Below are 20,874 nucleotides of genomic sequence, written 5' to 3'. Positions count from 1 at the left end.
TACCAACTACAAATAAACTTCACTAACTGCTCTGCGTAATAGTTTATGTAAAGATAAAAGCACTTCTTTATTCATTAATTTGTTAGGATTGTTTTTAAAAATTGGACTGAAAAAGCACAAGTGCTACAAGAGCAATTTCTCACTGGATAAATTTTCAGTTTATTGCATCAATGTAATAGTTGGAATGCTGAATCAAGGGGAAAGTGTTTTCATTTCACAGCAGAAAAGCTTTGTGAGGAAGTTTCAGCTAAACTAAAGAGCTGACCTTTAGGGCAGCTACAGAAAACCCTTGCAGATACAAGACTTTGCAGGTTTTGTCTGCTGATCACAGCAGCACACTGTTAATGTCAGCTGCTCTGTCCTGATGCTTCTTTGCAAGGCAACTGCTCAAGCGTGGATTTGCAACTAGAGAGCTCAATACAGACTGCACAAAAACCCCCCAAACCACCCACCCCATCCAAAAGCTGAAGAATGACCATCTCTATGGCAACTAAAGCACTTAGCATGCTCATGCCTCACATAAATTGGCACAATTTTACAAATGAAGTTAGCATAATTGGGGTAAAAGTAATTTGAGTAAAGTATCTAGAGACCAAACAGAGTATTTCAGGTATTAACACTCAAATCATCATCTGTTACTAATTGTTATTGCATAGGGGAAAACTAGAGACAGCACAGCGCTAATGGCTGAAGGGATACCACCAGTGGCTGGCTGTAGCTGTGTATCCCAGCATGGTGCTAGGGTGGTCAGGTGGCTAGTAAGCTTGATTATCCATCAGAGCCAACACCCAGTGTAGTGCTGGGTAGGGTGGAATAGGAAATACCTTCACTTGTTGTGTAACTTTTCACCCTCAGGTTGTGTATTGTTATGCAGCTGAGTGAGCAGACTGCTGCCACCAGGAGGAAGAAACGCTGCAATCTCCTTCACAGTTTTTGTTACTGGTACTTGTCTGATTACAAGATAAGACGATTCACTCACCCAAGCCAACAAAAGAGCATAAACTCTTCACCCATTAATTCTGCTAGTCGAAGTTAACATCGGTGTCTTGTCAGGAGAGATGTCAGCATACTTTCAGATGTGCCTCCGCAAGTATGCAGGCAAGTACTAACTTGGTAAATAGTTTTCTTGCTAAAAAAATCCCACAGTCCTGAGGATCTTTCCTTCAAAGTCAGTGCTTGCACAAATACAGTATAGTCATAGAATCATCTAGTCTGGAAGAGACCCTTAAGATCCAGCACATCCAACCAGTCCAACCATCCACCCAGCACTATCACTGCAATCCCTAAACCATTAAACCTTATCACCCAGAACCAGATCCAGACACCTTTTGACCACCTCCAGGGATGGTGACTCCACCACCCCAGGCAACCTATTCCAATGCCATCTCCTCTTGTCCTCACTGCAGGCCCAGCAGGAGAGACCAAACCCCTCCCCACTACAGCCTCCTTTCAGAGAGTTGTAAAGGGCAGTGAGGTCCCTCCTGAGCTTTCTCCAGGGTAAACAAACCCAGCTGTTCCCCACAGGACACGTTTTCTACATCCTTCATGAGCCTTGCTGCCCTTCCCTGGACATGTGCCAGTATCTCCATGTCCTTTTTAAAGTGAGGGCCCAGAACTGGACACAGCACTCGAGCTGCAGCTGTATCAGTGCAGGAGGATCATCACTGCCCCAGTCTTAGTGGTTACACTATTGCTGATACAGGTCAGGATGCCATTTGCCTTCTTGGCCACCTGGGCACACTCCCAGCTCATGTCCAGCTGCTGTTGACCAGCACCCCCAGGTCCTTTTCTGACAGCTTTCCAGCCCCTTTGCCCACAGCCTATAGTGCTGCCTGGGGTTAGTGTGGCCAAAGTGTAGGACCCAGCACTTGGTCCTGCTGAACCTCATACTACTAGCCCTAGCCCATCAATCCAGCCTCTCCAGATCCCTCTGCAGAGCCCTCCTACCCTTCAGCAGATCAACATGCCAGCCCAACTTGACATTATCTGCAAATTTGCTAATGATAGACTAAACGTCCTCACCCAGATCCTGCTACAAAGGAATTTCACCCTCTTTTCTTCACTAATCCTCTGTTACTGATATTTCATTTAGAGATTCATTAGAAGAGCAACTGCCCTAATGCTTAAGAAAAGAGTTACAGTTCTTTTACTTTAGGGTAAGCTTTGACCAATTTTAAACCCTTGCATCCAGGAGAACACTGCTTAGAGCTCTTCTATACAGATAGATATAAGATGTGGTCAGTGCCTGTGAAGGCCAGCAGCAACATTCAGTCCAGTTACTCATACTGCAAGGCAAGCCTGACGTACCACAGAGGAGTACTTCAGGAACAAAGCAACACTCCTTAGACAATCAAGTAGCACAGTATCCCTTCAGGAGGCTGTCACCTAATAGTGTTCCATGCAGGTTTTAGTGCATAAGCTTCTTACAAGATTATTACCTCATTTGAGGTCCTGAAGTTACCACAGCTGACAGCAACTTTTGAGTGTACTTAATAAATGTCCATAAAGCAGATTTGCATTCAATAGTTTATTTATGATTGTAAAAGCATAAATGTTACATACTTTGAGTAATTGCATATTTGTTAGAATGTTACCTACTCAGAAGACTGGTGTGTGCAAAGACAAAGTCATGCTTAGATTTCCCCCCAGAAGTTTGTTGCTTTAGTACTTGTTCCCCTGTTCAGTTCCGTAAAATTTCCACAGAAATAGAGTGAGGAAATATAGACACAGAATAGCTACAGTTATTTAAGTGTATGAAGACAGTCCAATAGCATCATAGGCCCTACAGAACTACTGAAGGCAGATCTGCCTAGTATTTAAAAGGACAAAGCCTGGGCTAGGCAAGAGTTAGAGCAAACAGGCAACAAGCCAAGTTACAGGTCACTCAAGCCATTTGTATTTATAGCTTGTTATGAACAAGCAAATTGGTGTCAACTTCACCACATCATTCCAAAATATATCAATGGGGTAAATATACACACACATTTTTTAAAAAGATACATGTATGTATATACATTTTTTAAATAAGGCATGTATTTATTTCAGGCTCTTAAAACATTTTTCCACACTCTTTTCCTATTAATACAGTATATGTTTTCATTTTATTGCTAAAGAAAGCATACCATCATTGCAAGCAGAACAGCATCAGCACTGGCTTTAGTCAGCAGTCCAGTTCAGTTAGTAAGGTTCAAGACATACATTAATACTATGGAAGAATGTTACTGGTACAGAAATGCAAAAGACTACTTGAATTCTATTTAGATCACACCAAATCATTCTCTTGACATAGTCTGTAGTTAACAGTATAGACTAAAAAGCAGAACAGCACCATTCTGGAGCAACAGAAAGAGACACCTAAAATACTACTTCCCCATCTCTACTTAGTTGTTATATTAAAAAAATACACAAGGGAAGGATGACAACACAACAGACTTCCTATTCTGCTCTAACAATGCTTTCTTCTGCAAGAAATGATGCAGGACTTTTGAGCTCATCCAAAGGTAAATCCTAATATGAATGAATATGCACACGCCATTATCATTGTGTAACTAATAATAGTTATTTGTTAGTGTGACTTACAAGGAGCACTCCCTAAGTTTTTTGTCAGCCTGCTTCAAGGAGATCCAGGTGTTTAGCATGTTTGATCGCAGTTTGGCCCACACTAAATGATTGTTTAACCCAAATATCTGGGCAGCAAATTGGGCAGCTCCTTCAGGTGACAGAGTAGTAGGACAGCTAAGACCTGCAGAGAAGAAAATGCCACTTACTAAAGCATAGTTTATAGTCAAACAAAACATTTTCTCTGAAGAACAATTTAAGACAAGGCTCGTTTCAGCCTCCAGAAGACACATGATCCAGTTTTAAAGCCAGTGAATTGTCATGTGTTCCATTACTTTTAATACAAGTGTTTTGTGACACTTTACATCAAAAGACTCACTTATACAGAGCTAACAGACTCCTGGGCCTCCACTCAAATTACTAACAAAGTTAAAAATCATACAGGTAAAAATGCACTGAATTTAGTAATTAAGAGTTGAGATTTATCTACGCTGATCATTGAGAAAGATACTATTTGATCTTTGATCATAAGGGAAATGCATCAAAACTCAATTACCTAAATTCCTGTTAATATTATTTTCTATTTCAAAATGAAATGTTTAGCAAGGATAAGCCAAGGTTTCATTTCTTAAATTATTTAATCCTATATAATCTTTGCTCTGTCTACTGGGGTTTTACCATTAAGAAGTCAAAAAGCCTCTATGTGACATATTTCCACAGACTTTGCTTGGTACCGATCCAGCTGCTTTTCCAAGGCTTTGCCCCATGTGTGTGCAGTAGAACAACAACAAAAATTAAGTAATTAGAGTTAGATCAGAACAAGAGTGTAAGTTGAAGACCATCTTACCACTGGGTAGTCTGAGAGAGGACCACACATCCTGAGTACCCCAGTCAGCTGAGAGTGGAGGGCAGTTGACAACTGGGTAAGCAGTGTTACCAGACATTACAGGCCCCAAACCATTGCTCCTGCCAGCTACTGCAACAAACACTGTTGGGATTCCATCTCCTGGTGGGGAGGAAGACATTCAGAGATAAGCAATCCACATTGTTCTCTACCATTTGCTTTTGTGGGAACTTTGTCCCAGTTCACAATTATGTTTGCAGTTATCTTTTCAATTCCATTCCATGGCACTAACATTTTGTGTCCAACTTCCTCCTTTACAGAAATATCTTTTAAGAATCTTATATCCTTAAATCCCAGCTACTGTTTACCACAGCTGAAATTAGCATTTCTTACTATGCCTCTGAGGGGAAGTCTCAGTATCAGAGGAAGAGGTGCTGCTTAGCTTTGTAGAAAATATAGCCATTAAACCTCTGGCATCTATAAATGTTCCTCTCCTTAAATCTGAAACAGTTCACCTCAAAGTGAGTGTTTTAACTACGGTTACCACATTTATAGTTTCACCAAGTGGAATGGTATGCATAGAATGTGTATACTCCCACAGAAATAAATAATTCCTGTATCTCCTGTTAGGCTATAAACACTTTTGAAGGGATGTTAAGTCTTCTTGGCAAACAGAGTAATTTAAAGCAAGCATCTTTATCTCGTGGTATTTTTTTCATGGCATCTAAAGTAGTAAGCAAGAATATTTTCATCAAACAGAAAAACATAGTGGGAACATCTGCCTAATAAAACCCTTAAGAATATTCAGTCAGCTAGAGAAACTGTTGTTCTTCCTTGTTTCAGAAACACTGGCATCACCAGCAAGATGCTACAATAAATCTATTAACATAATCAGGGCTTGGGCAAAGTAGTTCTGATACTGGGATAAAAGCAGAGCTTAGACTTTGAGTAATGGAAGTTGTGGCAGGGCAGTAGGACAATACATTGCTCAAAAAATACATGACTCCAAAATTACTTAGAGCAGCCATGCTACTAGCAAGTGTGAAACAATTCTAACAGCTTGGTGTTCTGTTTAATAAAAAATGGAAAAACCCCACATACATCTTGTAAGCTGCCAAATCATTCTGAAACATGATGCTGTGTCAACCCAAATCAGTATTTCTTGGCATTTACCTTCATATTCTGCTTTGATCCTCAGTGTTTCATCTGGCCCTTTGTGAGCAGAGGTCACTCTTAATTCACAAGGAATTCCAAAGGTTGCACACGCCTTTTTTATTTTTTCACAGTGACTGAGGTCAGAAGAAGATCCCATTAGCACCACAACTCTACCTTGGCTCTTTGTTTTTAGAAGCAACTAGAGAAAAGAGTAGAGAGGGAGGAGGAAAATAAAAGCAGTCAACAGGGTTCAAGGCACACAGTTATCGAAGTCTAGATGTGTTGTTCATAAAAACAGGTACCTCAACTCTTTCTGAAACCCATTCGAAGTTTCTCTTAACCATTTGCAGTGCTTCAGGAGTCACTTCTTTCAGGTCCCGATAGGACTGAAGAAAGGAAAATAAAAGCATTGAAGTGTTGTGGTTTAACCCCAGCCAGCAGCCAAGCCCCACACAGCCTCTCACTCACTCCCCCACCAAAGATCAGGGAGAGAATTTGAAAGGTAGAACTGAGAAAACTCATGGGTTGCAATAAAGACAGTTTAATATGCAAAGCAATAACTACACACACAAGCAAAACAAGGAATTCATGCACTGCTTCCCATGGGCAGGCAGGTGTTCAGCCATCTCCAGTACAGCAGGGCCACATCACACATAACCATGACTTGGAAAGACGAAACACCATCAACTCCAAATGTCTCCCCACAACCCCTTCCTTTCTCCACACTTTATATATACATATATTTATATGATGTCACAAGATCTGGAATATCCCTTTGGTAAGCTGGGGTCACCTGTCCCAGATGTGTCTTCTCCCAACCTCCCAGGAACCCCTAACTTCCTCGCCAGTGTTGCAGTATCGAAAGCAGAAAAGGCCTTGGGAGTCTATGTTTAAGTCCTGATCAGCAATAACAAAAACATCTTTTTATTATCAACCTTGTGTTCAGCATAAATGCAAAACACAGCCTTATATTAGCCATTGTCAGGAAAAATAACCCTACCCCAGCTAAAACCAGCAAATGAAGTTAATGTGGTTTGGGTACACAAAAGGCTAATTTTGCTACCATAATTGGTAAGAATTATTATTATACCTCAAATGAAATATTTACAGTTTTTAGCAATTCTAAGCATAAACAACCTTCTACTCAGCAATTTATGGACATTTACAACACTAAAGACTTTCAGCCACAAGGGTATTCAGGTTTTAGAAGCTTTCCACAGTGACAATTTAAGGAAAAACATACAACTTCTTTAAAATTGGATTTGTAATGACACAATTGCCTGCAGTAGCACAGTACCAATCTAGGTTCTACATGATGTTATCATGTACCTTATTTTAGGGGACTGTCAGAGCAATTCACTCAAACATGCTACTATATAATTCAAGTAAAGAGCAGAGCAGTTTTGATTCCCAATTTAAAATTAATACCCTTCCTCCCACATAAACTTTGAAATCTTCCCCTGTGGCTTACAACACTTTCACAGGATCTCTCTCACTAATCTCAACAACCATGACAAACTCCTGGCAGCAGTGTTCCCAAACCTGTTCCTTCATAACTAGTCATCTGGTAATGAGATGATACTTGGGAAGTATAAATGCTGTAAGTTTAAACATAGGACAAGTTCTGTTTCAAACTTGTTTGCAGGCCTCATATGTGGGCAGAGCCTATTAGTAACACTTTTGGAGGCAACACTATTGAATTTATGGTTAACCAAAATAAATAAGAAAAGCATTCTCACAGCAGTTCCCTCCTAAGTATCACCAGATCTTTACTAGTAGAGGATAGCCCTCTGAATAAGCTGAGAAACTTGAAAGCAGACCTGGGTACCAAAGTTTCTGCTCTTCCCACCAATCTGTTATCCAACTATTTTATTATTATCTGCACAAGTCAGAAATCCTCATCATTCCTGTAAATCCCACACTTCATCACAATAGCTCCAGTCAATAGTGCTGCTGGGTATTCCAGCTGAATATATACAGGGGATTTTTTTTCTACCACAAACCAGAAAAACTATTTAATGAGAACAGGCTTGGACACGAGGTAAGGTACCATACAAACTACTCTGCAACAAGGTAAGACCATCTAGAAAAAGCCACTCTGAAAGCAGATGTTAAAACTATAGGCTTGACTTTCTTCATTCTTCTCCCCTGCTTACTTAGAAGGTAAAGATTAAAGCAACACCTGTTTGTCCTTCTGCTGGCTTCTGTCTCCTGCTGGCCACAGCCTCCATGAATCATTGTCAATAACATCAGCAAGAACAATTTCTTTTGTCAGCACATTAACACCAAATTCAATCTAAAAAGACAGTAAGAATCCTATTTTAGTAATTATACAGTGATATTTTTCCTGTCAAAACCAGGATGAGAAATTAAATTCTTATACCTTCAGGTCTACAAGAGTGCAGTTTTGGGGCTGCCATGCTTTTTCCAGGATCTCAAAAATGGCTTGAGTAGAACGAGACATAATATCCACTTCAGTCTGGCCAATAGTAAGTCCAGCAAAACAGAATTTTGCTTCAATTATTTGCTCTTCAGACCACTGTGGATCATTATTTGCATCATCCTGTTAAGAAAACCAGAACAAACACATGATGTAATTGAAGCTTGCTATAAGAGGAAAACCATTAAAAGATACAAGGTTTTGTGTTGTTGTTTTTTTTTTTCTACAAGTAACAAATACAGGCTTCAAACTAGTATTTTATGATTAGCATTAAAAAAATTACTGTAACTTTGAAAACACTTGCTGTAACACCTGACCATCTTTAAGAGCAACACCACAAACGTTTAAGGTCCACCACAAACGCTTTAGATTACAGTTCACCAGATACATCTTTCAGCATGCATTCCCAAAGGAGTTCAGAATCCTAAATGACTAGCTAGCTACTTACCCTCACCATGCAAGTACTGTTTATTTTAATTTCTTCAAATATATCAACATACCTGTTTCAACTGATGCATTAAGCTTATACCTAAAAAGCCCTGATACCTACATTTTTCTAATTTTAAATACAGTTTGGCTTGTTACTCTTTGATTGCACTAGTAAGCCACTACTGTATGTACATTGGACAAAATAGCTATTGGACAAGAATGCAAAAAAACATGAGACTGGCAAAAGTACTGATAGTGAGAGGACTGGTCAGCCACTAACACTACTTGCTTTATCTGTCTTCATATTAAAGGAGATAATACAGAATCCTAGCTCTGCTTAAGTTTGATTAACATCACAGGACAGGAAACCTACCTTGTAAAACATCTCAATTTTGGGTGGGTAAAACTTATATCCTTCTTTGACACCAGGGTTTCTCTTGAGGAAAGAGCCAGTAGCAATTCTTCTGCACACCCATTCAATTGGGATCATTTCACAGTGAGCTGCTATGAACGCTGTGTCACTCTGTTTCCTGACAAAAGCTGTTTTGATTCCTAAATAAAAAGATGGCAGCTTCGTTCTATTAGTAGGCACGCTCCACAGTTAAAACAGTAGTCACAAACATCTCTAATGTTAAGTACATCTGAATCTTACTCTTCCCTGGACTTAAGGGACACACTGAATCTCTGCAGGGCAAGCCCACTCCAGCCTTGCAAAAGACAAGTATCTTCCCGAAGCAATTATTTTTGCCAATTTTATCATATAACACTCACTTGTAACTAAGAACTCTATTCTTGAAAATAATTTTGCTCACAGAGCCTTAAAAAATGAAATCTATCCTTCACAATGTTTTTGTTTGTCGAAAAAAAAATACTAGCAGCAACCAAGTACCCAACCACGTTCTCTGGTAAAAGATTTATTATAGACTGAAAAGTAACTGGAGCCTTTGAAAGGAGTAACAGAGCACAGCAGTCTTTACTACTACTTTGCTTAATAAAAGCAGATGGGGCAGAGAAAATGCTTTGTCCTCCCTTTCATCACAAACTAAGTTATTTAGGACACTAGGTCTTGATGATTAATTAGGAAAAAGACAGATTCAGAATCATGTACACTCAAACCTGCTGCAACAAATCAACCTTCTTACATAATTGTGAGATGATGGACCCCATATTAAACAGGGACAGCCAACATGCAGATCAGCTCTCTAAGTCCAAAATGGCTCTTTTTTAAATTTCACTCTTGAGGGAAGTCTTCACTTTCTCCCTGACTGTTTCATGTAGGTAAAACCTTACAAAAGGAAGACCTTATAAAATCATGGCTCAAGCCTGTTACTTTGGCTAAGTAGAAAAGGACTATGGGAAAGTGACTGAATTAGAGGTAGAAAAACAAGTCACATAAACATCAAACGTTCACACTGTGGTTGGTTGAATTATGTTTGTTATGATTTAAAACTATGCAGCTGATAAAGGCCTGACTGCTTAAAAAGGCCTGTTTTTTGCAGTAAAGCAGCTCTCCTTTGCACCTGGCTTGGGGACTGTGCTGCTTTGCTTTGCACACCTGACCAGAGCAAGACAACTGCCAAGCCCAATTGGCTTCTGCCAGAAACAGAAGGCAAAGGAAGTGCACTCAGTCAAATCAAGCAGTTCTATTCCATTCCACTTCCAGAACCATAAAGGAAGAAACAAAAAGTCTTAAAATATGAATGCTGACTCTTCAAAGTTTGGTGCCTTTCCTTCAAAGGCAAAATGATTTAAATAATCAAATGTACATTTAGGCCCCTGTTTGGTTCACTACTACACTTTTCATCAGTGCAGATGTGTGTTTTTGCTAGGCTGACATTAGCTCAATTATAAAAGCGAGAGAAACTTTAACAGAACTTCGTAAATCATCACCTCTGAAAGAGCAGGTAAAGAAGAGTTGCGCAAGGCAAACAAACACCCTCTACAATAAGGCATTCCCACTATCTGCATTTACACCACTCAAATATGGAAACTGAAGAAGAAGCCTGAAAGTTCTTTTGCTGCTTTAAAATGCAGCTGCAGTTTATTCTGCACGTTTTTCCATGGCACTTGTGGAAGTTATGAGTACAAGCCACTCACGGATTTTTGAGAGAGCAACGGAATGGCTTCTTCAAGTGCACATCTGTAGGATATGAATTATTTTGATTGTCGTCTTAACTAATGCCATTCAAGAATTAGGCAAAACATCTCACTAATTGCTCCTAAATAAAAATTAAAAGTTTTAATAAACTGCAAATATCATCAAATACCTAGGAGGCTTCTTAGCACTTTATGTACAACAGGCTTCCCAAGAAAGCCAGTGACTCAGGATTACATTGAATTACTTGGTATATATTTCTGTGTAAGTAGTTCTTAAAATACTGGCTGAGACAAAAGATAAAACTCTAGAGAACCCATCTTTCTCTTCCCCATATGAAACATGCTAGGACTTCACAGTTTGTTTGAGAGCTATCACCACACCTTGTAACAGATAACACAAATTCTAGAGCAACTCAGCTGCTGCCTGAAGCAGTCTTTGCAAATGTTTCGAAGCATATGGAGCACACAGCTATAAGCAATCTTAGTTAAGCTGACTAGTGCCTGTATTCTAGTACTGTTAGCAGATTCACCAACAGCACAAATTCTCTTTGCAACTTGCAAACTACTCAGTGAAAGACACTTCAAAATGCTTTCTCAAAGCAAAGCTACTGGCTTCATTTCTGGAAGTGTGGTGCAAAACTTACATGAGTGACTTAAGTTACGTACTCTGAAAACTCACTGCTAGCATCAGAAATACTTTGAATCTTTAAAAGTAAAGATTATGCTCCTGATACATTCAACACAGACTGATAAATGTATTTTGCAATGTGGTGTGTGCAAGTGCTATGTGCAAAGCTTACAGGAAGTTTATGCTACTATAACACACAACCGAGGAGGGAAAAGACACTAATTTTATGTTTCTTCTTATATACACAGATTTCACATTGCCTGGACATAGCATGGTAGTGCATTCTATGCATGCAGATGTAGTAAAGCAAGGCAGATGTGTCCAGCCCAGAGTTACACGTAAGGAGATGTAGGGGATGGAAGAACTAACAAAAGCAGAGAGGAGACGAATAGGGGCGTGTCCAAAAAAGCAGGAGAAACTACTGCAGTTATCTGCAACACTACATTAGTGCGAACACCCCCATGTTCCAAATGAACAAGTCACACACTCACACAGCTCTAAAGTACCAGAGAGAAAAGCATAATTAAAAGCTAACAGAAAATAGACTAAAGAATCCCCAAGAGCCTCAAGGCTCTTATAAACTCTCTCATAAAAAATACTGTTTTGTAATAATGTCAGTAACATACAAGCAAACACACTCTACCTTTAAAATACTTACCAGCTTCCTGAAGCAGCTGAAACACACAGCTTGTCGTTGTGTTGGAAATGGCAGCCTTCCCTTCCATTCGGTCCTTCCTGGCTGCATTTCCCGCCGTTATTTGGTCTTTTGACTGCATGAGAACACATCCCGGGATATCTGGCAGCTCGTACACTTCTTTCGTTTTACCTTCATTAACTTTTTTGCCAAGTTTCAGGTCTAGAGGAAGAAAAACACGAAACAAAACAAACAAAAAAAAAGTCATTTTTGCATCGCAAAAAACTTGTTTACTTCCGCACGCAGAGCCACCACCTTCGAGTCTATGGGGATCCAGCAGGACCCCGCGCTGCGGTCCCTGAGCAGGAGGAGCTCCCTGAGCCCCGACCCACGGGGCGATTTGGCCACGCTCCCCCAGCAGCGAGGCCGAAAGTCCCGCTCAAAGCTTCCGCCCGGAGCTCCCGGGGGCCGCGCCAGCCGCAGCCGGGCAGCTCCGGCAGTGCCCCAGCCGCCCCCACGGCCGCGGGCAGCCGGGAGCTGCCGCCTGAGCGGGGTGGCCAAGAGCCCCGACGCTTTATTTTTTTTTTTCCTTCCGACTTCGTGGCGATCCCGGAGCTCCGCGGCACGGGACGCGCGGGGCGGCTGCCGCCCTCAGCATCCTGCGCCTGGAGCTGCCCCCGCCACCTCTCCTACAGCCGTGCCCACCCTCGCTCACAAGCAAGTACCCACTGGGAAAAAAATATAGATAAAAACCCCAAAACATTAAAAGTACGCCGGGAGAAAGTTGGTTCCCAAGCACCTACACCCCAACCCACTGATCGGGCACAGGATCCCCGAGAGCAGCACCTCCGACCGACCCACCCCCGACGGCCGCCCGGTTACCTGATGCTGCGGGGGCCATGGCTGCGGCGGGAGCGGGCGCGGGCACCTAGGGCACAGGAGAGAGCCTGAGCGCACACCGCGGGGCTCGCCCGCCGGGGTAAGAAGGGGCCGGCGGAAGGGGCGGGCAGCCCGGGCAGCGGGCAGCGACGCCGCCCGCCAATCGCCGCCCTACGCCGCGGGGCGGCCCCGCCGAGCCCCCCGAGCGAACCCCGGACGACAGCATCACCCCCCCCCCCCCCCCCCCACCCCCCGTCCCGTGCAAACACGGCCCCGGCCCTCTGCCCGGCCAATGCCGGCGCCACGCCGCGCCCGGCCTCCGGCCCCCCGCACCCTCACCCCGCGGGCAAACATCCCCTCGGCCTGGTGCTCCCGGCGGGGTCGCGGGCAGAGCGGAATCTAGGGGAGGCGGGGCCGGGCGAGGCGGCGGAGCGGGCCGGGGCTGCGGTGTCGCCCCCCCGTATGTAAATGAGGGCGGGAGGCGCCCGGCGGGCCACCGGGATCCCCGGGCGGAGCGGCGCTGTGGGCTGAGCGCGCCGCCGGCAGCAGCGTGCGGGAGCCGCTGGAGCGGGGCCGGGACTGGGAGCGGGAGCGGGGCCACCGCGCCACCACGTGCTGCCCGCGCCATGGAGCTGGAGGAGCTGGGCACCCGGGAGGAGTGCGGCGTGTTCGGCTGCATCGCCTCCGGCGCGTGGCCCACGGAGCTGGACGTGCCCCATGTGATCACGCTGGGGCTGGTGGGGCTGCAGCACAGGTAAGAGGGGCGCGGGGGGCGAGGCGTGCCCGGACGGGGCCGCCCGGACGCGGCTCGGTGTCGGGCCGGGCCGCGGCGGCTGCTCGGGGCCCTGCAGCGACACGTGCAGCCTGGAGGGCCTCGGGTCTCCAGCGGCGGGAGCGCTCTGGGAAGGGAGGGGAGCGTCCCGACCGGTCCCTTCCGCTCCGCCCCGGCGGAGAGCTCCGGCAGCATCCCGGAGGCGAAGCGGGAGGGACACCCCTCCGCCTCCTGCCTCCCGAGCCGGTCCCGCCGAAGGAGAGCTGTCGAACGCCTTCGGACCTCGGCAGCATCTCGTCCGAGTCGCATCCACTCTCGCTGCCGGGGCTGCGCCACTGGCCCGGGCATTTGCACGTCCGTGCGCGGAGCCCCGGGCGGCGGGGATAAGCCCCGAGCGGCGGGGATGAGCCCCAAGCGGCGGGATAAGCCCCGGGCGGCAGGGGGGTACGCCCCGCACAGCGGGATGCGTCTGCCGCCCCGTCCCAGCCACGCCGAGCGGTGACCTCCTGCCGGAGTCGCGGCGAGGCCCGGGCGTCATTCTCGAGATGCTCACCTTAAAAGTATAAGTCACACAATCAGAGGCTACCGAAACGGAGCAGTTCTTAAGCGTTTTTAGGCTCCGACTAGCGGTAGTGGTTTAGATTCATTATCATGATACAAAAAAAACTTCTACCTGACATGTCTACGGCAGTGTACAACAGACCTGACAGTAATCCATGTGGATGCAGAGCTACAGAATGAAGTCTGGGTTCTGCTTCCATTTGGTTGGTATTCAAAATAATAATGTTATGGACTGACTTAACCAATAATTTTCCCCGTGGTGCCAGAAAGGGATATCTTCCCTGTGGGAACACATGCACAGCCAGACATGCACAAGCTTTTATAGTAGGGACATATAGGAGTACATGCCGAGCCTGTTTACTGTGCTTTACTTCACAGCTGCAAAAAAGTGTGCTAAATAAACACATTCCTCACAGTCTGGGTAGGTGGGCTACCCAGGTGTGGGTAAATACACGTGCACTGAATAGATAAAATATATTCTTTGTATTTCTGAGGTCACAGACATGTAAAATGTTGCTCTGAAATTGGTTTTGGACCAACAACAGGAAATCGTGGAGATTTTCTTTTTGTTACAGTAGAGTTTCATACACTTTTCTTGATAAAATGCTGCATCCCTACTGACTCTCATATCCTAACAATTCGGCTGCAGGTATATATATATTTGCCAGTGTCCACCAAAGAATGTTTTTATTGGGAGTGATACAGCCAAAATCCCAGGAACAAAGCTATAGTTTTCATGTAAAATGAATCAGTAGTCTCATTTTGGCTTGCATCATTTTTCTGTGAAGAGGTTGGAAATAATCTTACTTTGTGCTTGCAGTTACACTGGAGTGTTTTAGGTGGAAATAAAATGATTGATGTATTTTCATTACTTTGCATCTTATTATCTCAATTCTCATTGCAACTTTTTTTTAACTTTTCAATGTGCTTTGTTTTGTGGTTTGATTGGTTTTTTCTTTGATGGGCACTTGACAAATACATTTAATTTCCTTGAGCTTTTTAATATCAGATATCCCCTGTGGAGGACACGACTGTACACAGCAATACTTATACTATGATTGAAATTCATCATATAGTCACAAATTCTACAGGAGGCTACACACCTAGAGGCATATATGCACTACCTCTGATTCTGATCTAACTCAGTAATTGTAAGGGATGCTTTCCTAAAGGCATAAGCATTGGACATGTAAAAGTGAAACAGTCTGTTCCATTAGGTGTACCTTTACAAGCACTCAATAAAATTCTGTAAATAGCTGAGATATTAATCTTCCTATTTTCTTTGCTAATGTTTCTCTCTTTGAATTTCTCCTATTACGGTGGGTAGAAGAGCTGGCATCCCAATCCAATAATAATCCCAAGGATAACAGCTTCTTTCTACTTTTTGGAATGTCTCTTGAAAACCACAGTTAAAGTTTAGCATTATTGAATCAGTAAACTTCATTAGGCCCATGGTTTTAAAGTTAAAAACGAAGACACGTCTCTTAACAATAGCCCTTTAAAAATAAGTAAATAGGAAAGATTATAGTGAATATTAGTGGGCCATCCAATTCAGGCCTGAGTGACTAACAGAAATTTGACTGGCTACTAGAAAATACAGTCCTTAGACATCACCTTCAAATTAGTAAGGATATTTATGTAATGATTACATATTTTCATATGAACAAGTTCTTCTATAAGCAAATTAGTCCTGTGCAATAAATCAAAATATAGAATTTGGCCCTTAATTTGCCTCAGATTTTAAAATTCAGAATATTAAAGCATGGCATTGTACCAAGCTTCATTTCTGAGATGCCTAGACCACAAAGAGGAGAACATGTTATAATTTCTGATCTTTGAAATCTTACCTGTATGTGTAAAAATCCAGAGTATTTGTTAGATGCCACAAAAACATGCAGCATAAATTCTTTGTGCTTTGTGTTCTGATACAGCTGGTTGCAGCAAGGTGAAAGACTTCGCTGTTTCTGATAAATGGCCAAGAATGAGTTGATCATTTGTATTACTGTGGCACTGAAGAGATTGTCTTCATTGGGGATATTTGCAGCTGAAAACTTGAAACTCTGTGAGCTGAATCAAGCCACCAAAATATATAAGCTTGCATTCAGTGGTGTGTATGAGTGGTGCTTGCTGCTTCACTTACTGAAACTGTTCTGCATGAAAAATTGATGTGTATATGTAAGCGAAGTTCAGGAGCGTCATCAGAAAAGACAAAAGATAAACTTGTAATTTCACTATTATGACATTAGCAGAAACAACTTTAAAAGTTGTTTGGGGTTGCATTTTTTTAATATTTAAAAAGCAGCTGCTAGTTGTTGAGGCTTAAATTCTCTCTCCTTTGTAGCAGAAGTTAAAACACAGCTTTTTATTTGCTTTAGCTTTATAATGGTGAACTCTGAATTAAAAATGAAAACCAGTATATTCCTTCTCGCAGTCTAATCAATGCCTTCCACACACTAAGAACATTTTATAAATTTAATCTGACACCATGGTAACATTTTACCATGCTCATTATGTTAGAAACTTTTAATTCTGCTCAAGCAAATCATGTTACTCTGGCATCAACATTAACAAGGCTTAAAAGTGGATGGTCTAAATCATCTCTACATTTTGTAAGCCAGGGAACAAAGTCAGTGCAAAATCCACTGACAGCATGCCAAAATAAAATCAGAGGATATTGCTAAGGAGAGGATTTTCTTGGGGGTGGTGAGGGAGGGAGGAGGAGTTACTCTTAATTACAAATCTATTAGACGTCATTTGAGTCCTTGACCAGGACAAATTTGCAAAGTTAATCTTCAAGGAAGTGTGATTTCTGTTAACTTTTTGCAAAATTCTTTGGAAAATATTTTTGGCAGTAATACTATGTACTGAAACCTGAGTGTACCTACCAGCTTTGTACTCATTTTTAGAACAAGTCTTTAAAAGCCCTCTTCTATGAAGGTGGAAGTGCCATTAAGTTGGAATATTCCTTATCTCAGGTGGGCCTGTGTATGGAACTTGTAATCATTGGAGGCTTGGCCGGTGTACTTTTAGATACCTTTCCTGTTATTGTCCATGATTAAAACCCATATAACAGATCATCACCAGTGTAAATTAAGACACTTCTCTTTCAGTCTAGTAAAGTCACTGGTTGCTTCCCAATAGCCATCCCTCCAAATACCTGCATTCAATATACCATAATAAAAGTGTTTATCTACATTTTATATACAACATCTTGGCTACAAGATAGGGGTTTCTTTTAAAGGCTATTTAGCAAGCCATTGGTATTGTGACTTATACTGTGAATCTTTCAATCAAAAAGCTTAAAATTATAATAGTATTTGGATGGGAATTTTCTGAGGAACTCAGATATACTACAGGTAATGATCCTGATAATTTGGTGTGTATTTATCTTTTAGTTTCATCTCAAGAATGCATTATGAGTTCAACATATCCCTCACTCCCAGGTGCATGAAGTGCAGTGTCAAATGTCTCAATTGTCTAAATAGCAAATTTTGTAATTAGTCATATTTATATGTAAATTCCCTAAGGAATATATGGGGTCAGATGTTTTCCTAGTTAGGTACTGAGTCTGTATGCTATTTTATGAGAACATTCATGCTCTATATGCTGGTAAAATATTCCTGAGTGCATTCAGACACAGAATGTAGATGAGGAAACCCTTCTTTTAGTTCTATCTTGATTCAAGTTTTAGGCCATTTTGTGCTGCAGGTGATGACAGCCTGGCTTAACATTCTGCAAAGATTTTCCTGCAAGAAGAAAGGAGGAGCAGGGCCTTTTTGCTGTGGTGAGCTCTTCCATCTGCTAGGTAGTTTTACATAACATCCTGCAGGGCTTGGGTTCCTACACACTCATTTTTAGGAAAGTGAAGAAAAGCCAGTTTTCATCCTAACCAAGTTGAGGTATCGTCAATGTACATGTCACAAAATGTAGTTCAGTCTAAGCTCTTATCTCTGAATGTGGAGTAACCAGCTGGAATGATATCATGTAAGAAGGACTGGGAAAAACAGGAGGGAAATTGTGCCAAACAAGAGATACAAGAGGACATTTCTGAGGCAGCTGTTATATTTATTGTGGCCAACAGACTTCCTATTACATTAACCTAGCTAGAGAGCTGGGGTGAGACTGTTCATTCTTCCTCACTTTGACTGTAAGTAAGTCATCCATGTAGGCATTATAAAGCTCTCCCGTAATTTTCATAGGATTGCTCGGTTGGCTTGTCTGCCCATACCTTAAATTTGAGCCTCATGCATGGAGGGAAGTTTGTGTGCAGTAACCTGTGTTATCACTGGGTAGTGCAGTTCATATAAATTCTCCTGGCTTCACTATCTGCTATGTCTTGCATTACCATTCCCTTGGGGGGAAAAAAAAAAAGCAGGGTTGTTTGGAGGGGCTTTTTATTAGATTAGTTTTAATGTAAATCAGTTGTTTAGCCACTTGGCCATATGGATACTTGTGCCAATTCAAAGGAGACCTAGCTGGTAAGAAACAAAGGATGATTCTGAAGGCAGTCTTTAAAGCCAATTATGCAGATAGTGCTTGTGGATCCACCATCATTGCAAGCATTTCTCCTTCCTGAAGCTCATTCTCAAAGCCTTTGGCCCAAACAGTTTCTCCAATAACCTAAAAAGGCATTCAGAGGACTTTACAAAATAACAGCGCTATCAAAGATGTGTGAAGTGACCCATTCATCTTAGTGAATGAGTGTGCTTTAGAGAAAAATGAAGCTTTTTAATGCAGGTCAGAGTGGTAATAGTTCCATTTGTCTGCTACAACTCAAAAATCTCAGTACTGCTATTTGCAAACTGGGAAGGAGACAGATTTGTCCTCATACTAATCTTAATGGCCCTCTGGCAATAATGCAGATATTTGAGGAGGGAGAAAAAAAAATCTCTGTTATTTGTATGATTGATGCTCTTGCCATCATTACGTGGTTTTGATTATCAAGCTGGAACGTTTTCATGATGTAATTTATGTTAAGATTCCCAGGATTAGTTGCATGGACATGATGACTTGGTCTGGCTCTTCTGTTGTCTGTTGAGGATCTAGGTCTAAGAAAGGCTCTTCTCCCAAACCACTGCAGTCCTGTGGTAGTTCCCTATACAAAACCATTTAGCGTGTGTCAGATGGTGTCCCGTGTTCCATGTCACTGGCCTGTGTGTCTGGACTAAATATTTTGCGACTGTAATAAATGTAAAGCTGTGATTACAGACAGAGCCACAGCAAAAGCTTAAGTGGATATAAAAATGCACTGGAAGGATGAGTTGGATTAACCAATACAATTTCTGAAGGGACTGTTTTGAGAAATCCTTTGGCCTAGCAACATTCTCTTTAGCCCACTGTCACTACCCCTGGGGATGCTGTCCAAAGGAGACAGATCATAGCTCTAAACAACCAGAATTCTAAACATGCAACATGCCTGTTAAATTTGTTAATTTAAGCAAAAAGTTACATGGAATCATAACTGCAGCCACAGTGAAGATAGGTTGTCTTCATATCGCTTTATCTGTCTCAAGTAAATTAATTGTTATCTGTATAAATGGGAATAGCACACAAATATCAGATAATGCCAAATGCCCCATCTTGCACCTGACATCTCTTACAATCTTTGATTGACAATGAATGAACAGCAGGGCAGAAGACAACTTTCTGACAAAACATTTTAAAAAGCAAGCTGTGCTTTGCAGTCACAAAACAGGATAGAAGAGGAATCCCACACAAAGGGAAGTCTACATTCTTTGAACATTTGTTAGATAAATCCTACTCTCTGAAAAGTTTTCTGAGGAAAAAAAACCTTTACTTGAAAAGTAAACACACTTGTGTTCCTTTTTTTCTATCAGTTCTTGTTTCATGTCTACCACCTAGTGTTGACATGAACAATTTCCAAGTGAAGACTGCAAGTGTGCTCTGCAGTTCTCTGCTCTGACCTGCTAAGTATTCAGCAAGTCATTTGCCTCAATGCTGTTGTGTTCTCACCTGAATATCAGCATAGATACATATTCTTGAAAGGTCTGGTGATTTTAATGAATTAAAAGCTTTTTATTTGATGGAAGGAAGGGTTTTTTTTGGGCTATTGCACTGAATGGCAGTTAGGTTTGGAAAGATTTGGATCCTTGTGCACCATGCAGAATTTAAAGTGACAGTTTATCATCTCTAGAGTGCTAGCTGTTTCCCTCAGGTTAGTATTTCTTCTAAAAGGACATGCACACTGCAACAAAAATAACTTTTCAGCTGTTCAGAGTTAGTCCTGGCACATCTGGGAACTTGTTGAGCTACTTCAACTCACACAGAAAAACCATTCAGGGTCTTTTCATACTAGATGGGCTAGTCTTGTCCAAGGTTAGTGAGATGAACTGGTTTATAGGGCATCCAGCAAGAACTAGGTTACTCAGAGTAGCATGGAGAAAAGGGGAATCTTCTTGTTGAAATGAGTTATCAAGTCAATTTCCGCCATGCACTCATGAAACAGAGAAGGTAAAGCAAAACATGTACGTTACCCATATTATTTTCAGTACAGTTACTTCAAATAGTTTAAATCATAACTGAACTAAACTTTTAAATGTACTGGTGTGAATTAGGGTTGGATCACACGTTTTTCTGGTTCATATGTGGAAGGAGTAACCTGTGATTTTAGTAGTGTGGGATTGGTGAGGTCTTCAGCTGACTCAGCATGTTCTGTAGGGATACCTGACTGCTGTGATGGCAGGGGCAAACCTTGTCCTCCTTCCAAAGACAGCACCTCTGTATGCAAATAATACAACACAAGTTCAAGGATGTACCTTTGAACCAACTCATTGGAAAGAAAGAGAGAGAAGAAAGATTTTTAAACCAATGATGATACTAGTATTGCTAGGAATGATAGTTTTCGTGACAGTATTAC

General features: G+C 42.1%; 2 protein-coding genes across 5 annotated transcripts in view; one reads left to right on the top strand and one right to left on the bottom strand.

Moving 5' to 3' along the window:
* Nucleotides 1-2,512: 2,512 nt before the first annotated feature.
* The window catches only part of PAICS (phosphoribosylaminoimidazole carboxylase and phosphoribosylaminoimidazolesuccinocarboxamide synthase), a 41,585-nt gene continuing 23,223 nt past the window's right edge, over nucleotides 2,513-20,874 (bottom strand). For all 4 annotated transcript variants that reach the window (XM_088056006.1, XM_088056007.1, XM_088056008.1 and 1 more), the window contains 9 exons: nucleotides 12,668-12,713; nucleotides 11,810-12,007; nucleotides 8,800-8,978; nucleotides 7,941-8,120; nucleotides 7,740-7,853; nucleotides 5,860-5,943; nucleotides 5,576-5,756; nucleotides 4,406-4,564; nucleotides 2,513-3,742 (listed from right to left, as the gene is read on the bottom strand). In XM_088056006.1, the coding sequence (XP_087912132.1) occupies nucleotides 3,576-3,742; nucleotides 4,406-4,564; nucleotides 5,576-5,756; nucleotides 5,860-5,943; nucleotides 7,740-7,853; nucleotides 7,941-8,120; nucleotides 8,800-8,978; nucleotides 11,810-12,007; nucleotides 12,668-12,713 (1,308 nt within the window). In that variant the 3' untranslated portion in view covers nucleotides 2,513-3,575. The remainder of the gene's footprint in view (nucleotides 3,743-4,405; nucleotides 4,565-5,575; nucleotides 5,757-5,859; nucleotides 5,944-7,739; nucleotides 7,854-7,940; nucleotides 8,121-8,799; nucleotides 8,979-11,809; nucleotides 12,008-12,667; nucleotides 12,714-20,874) is intronic.
* Nucleotides 13,172-20,874, top strand: part of PPAT (phosphoribosyl pyrophosphate amidotransferase) — a 44,584-nt gene continuing 36,881 nt past the window's right edge. Inside the window, exon 1 of the mRNA XM_005517702.3 lies at nucleotides 13,172-13,418. Within this exon, the coding sequence (XP_005517759.2) occupies nucleotides 13,291-13,418 (128 nt within the window). The 5' untranslated portion in view covers nucleotides 13,172-13,290. The remainder of the gene's footprint in view (nucleotides 13,419-20,874) is intronic.

This window comes from Pseudopodoces humilis, chromosome 6, assembly GCF_049639895.1.
Source record: "Pseudopodoces humilis isolate 2021_Gansu_Grassland_sample_001 chromosome 6, ASM4963989v1, whole genome shotgun sequence".
NCBI classification, from domain to species: Eukaryota; Metazoa; Chordata; class Aves; order Passeriformes; family Paridae; genus Pseudopodoces; species Pseudopodoces humilis.
Note: the sequence above shows the minus strand (reverse complement) of the source record. Positions and strands in the feature narration are given on the sequence as shown.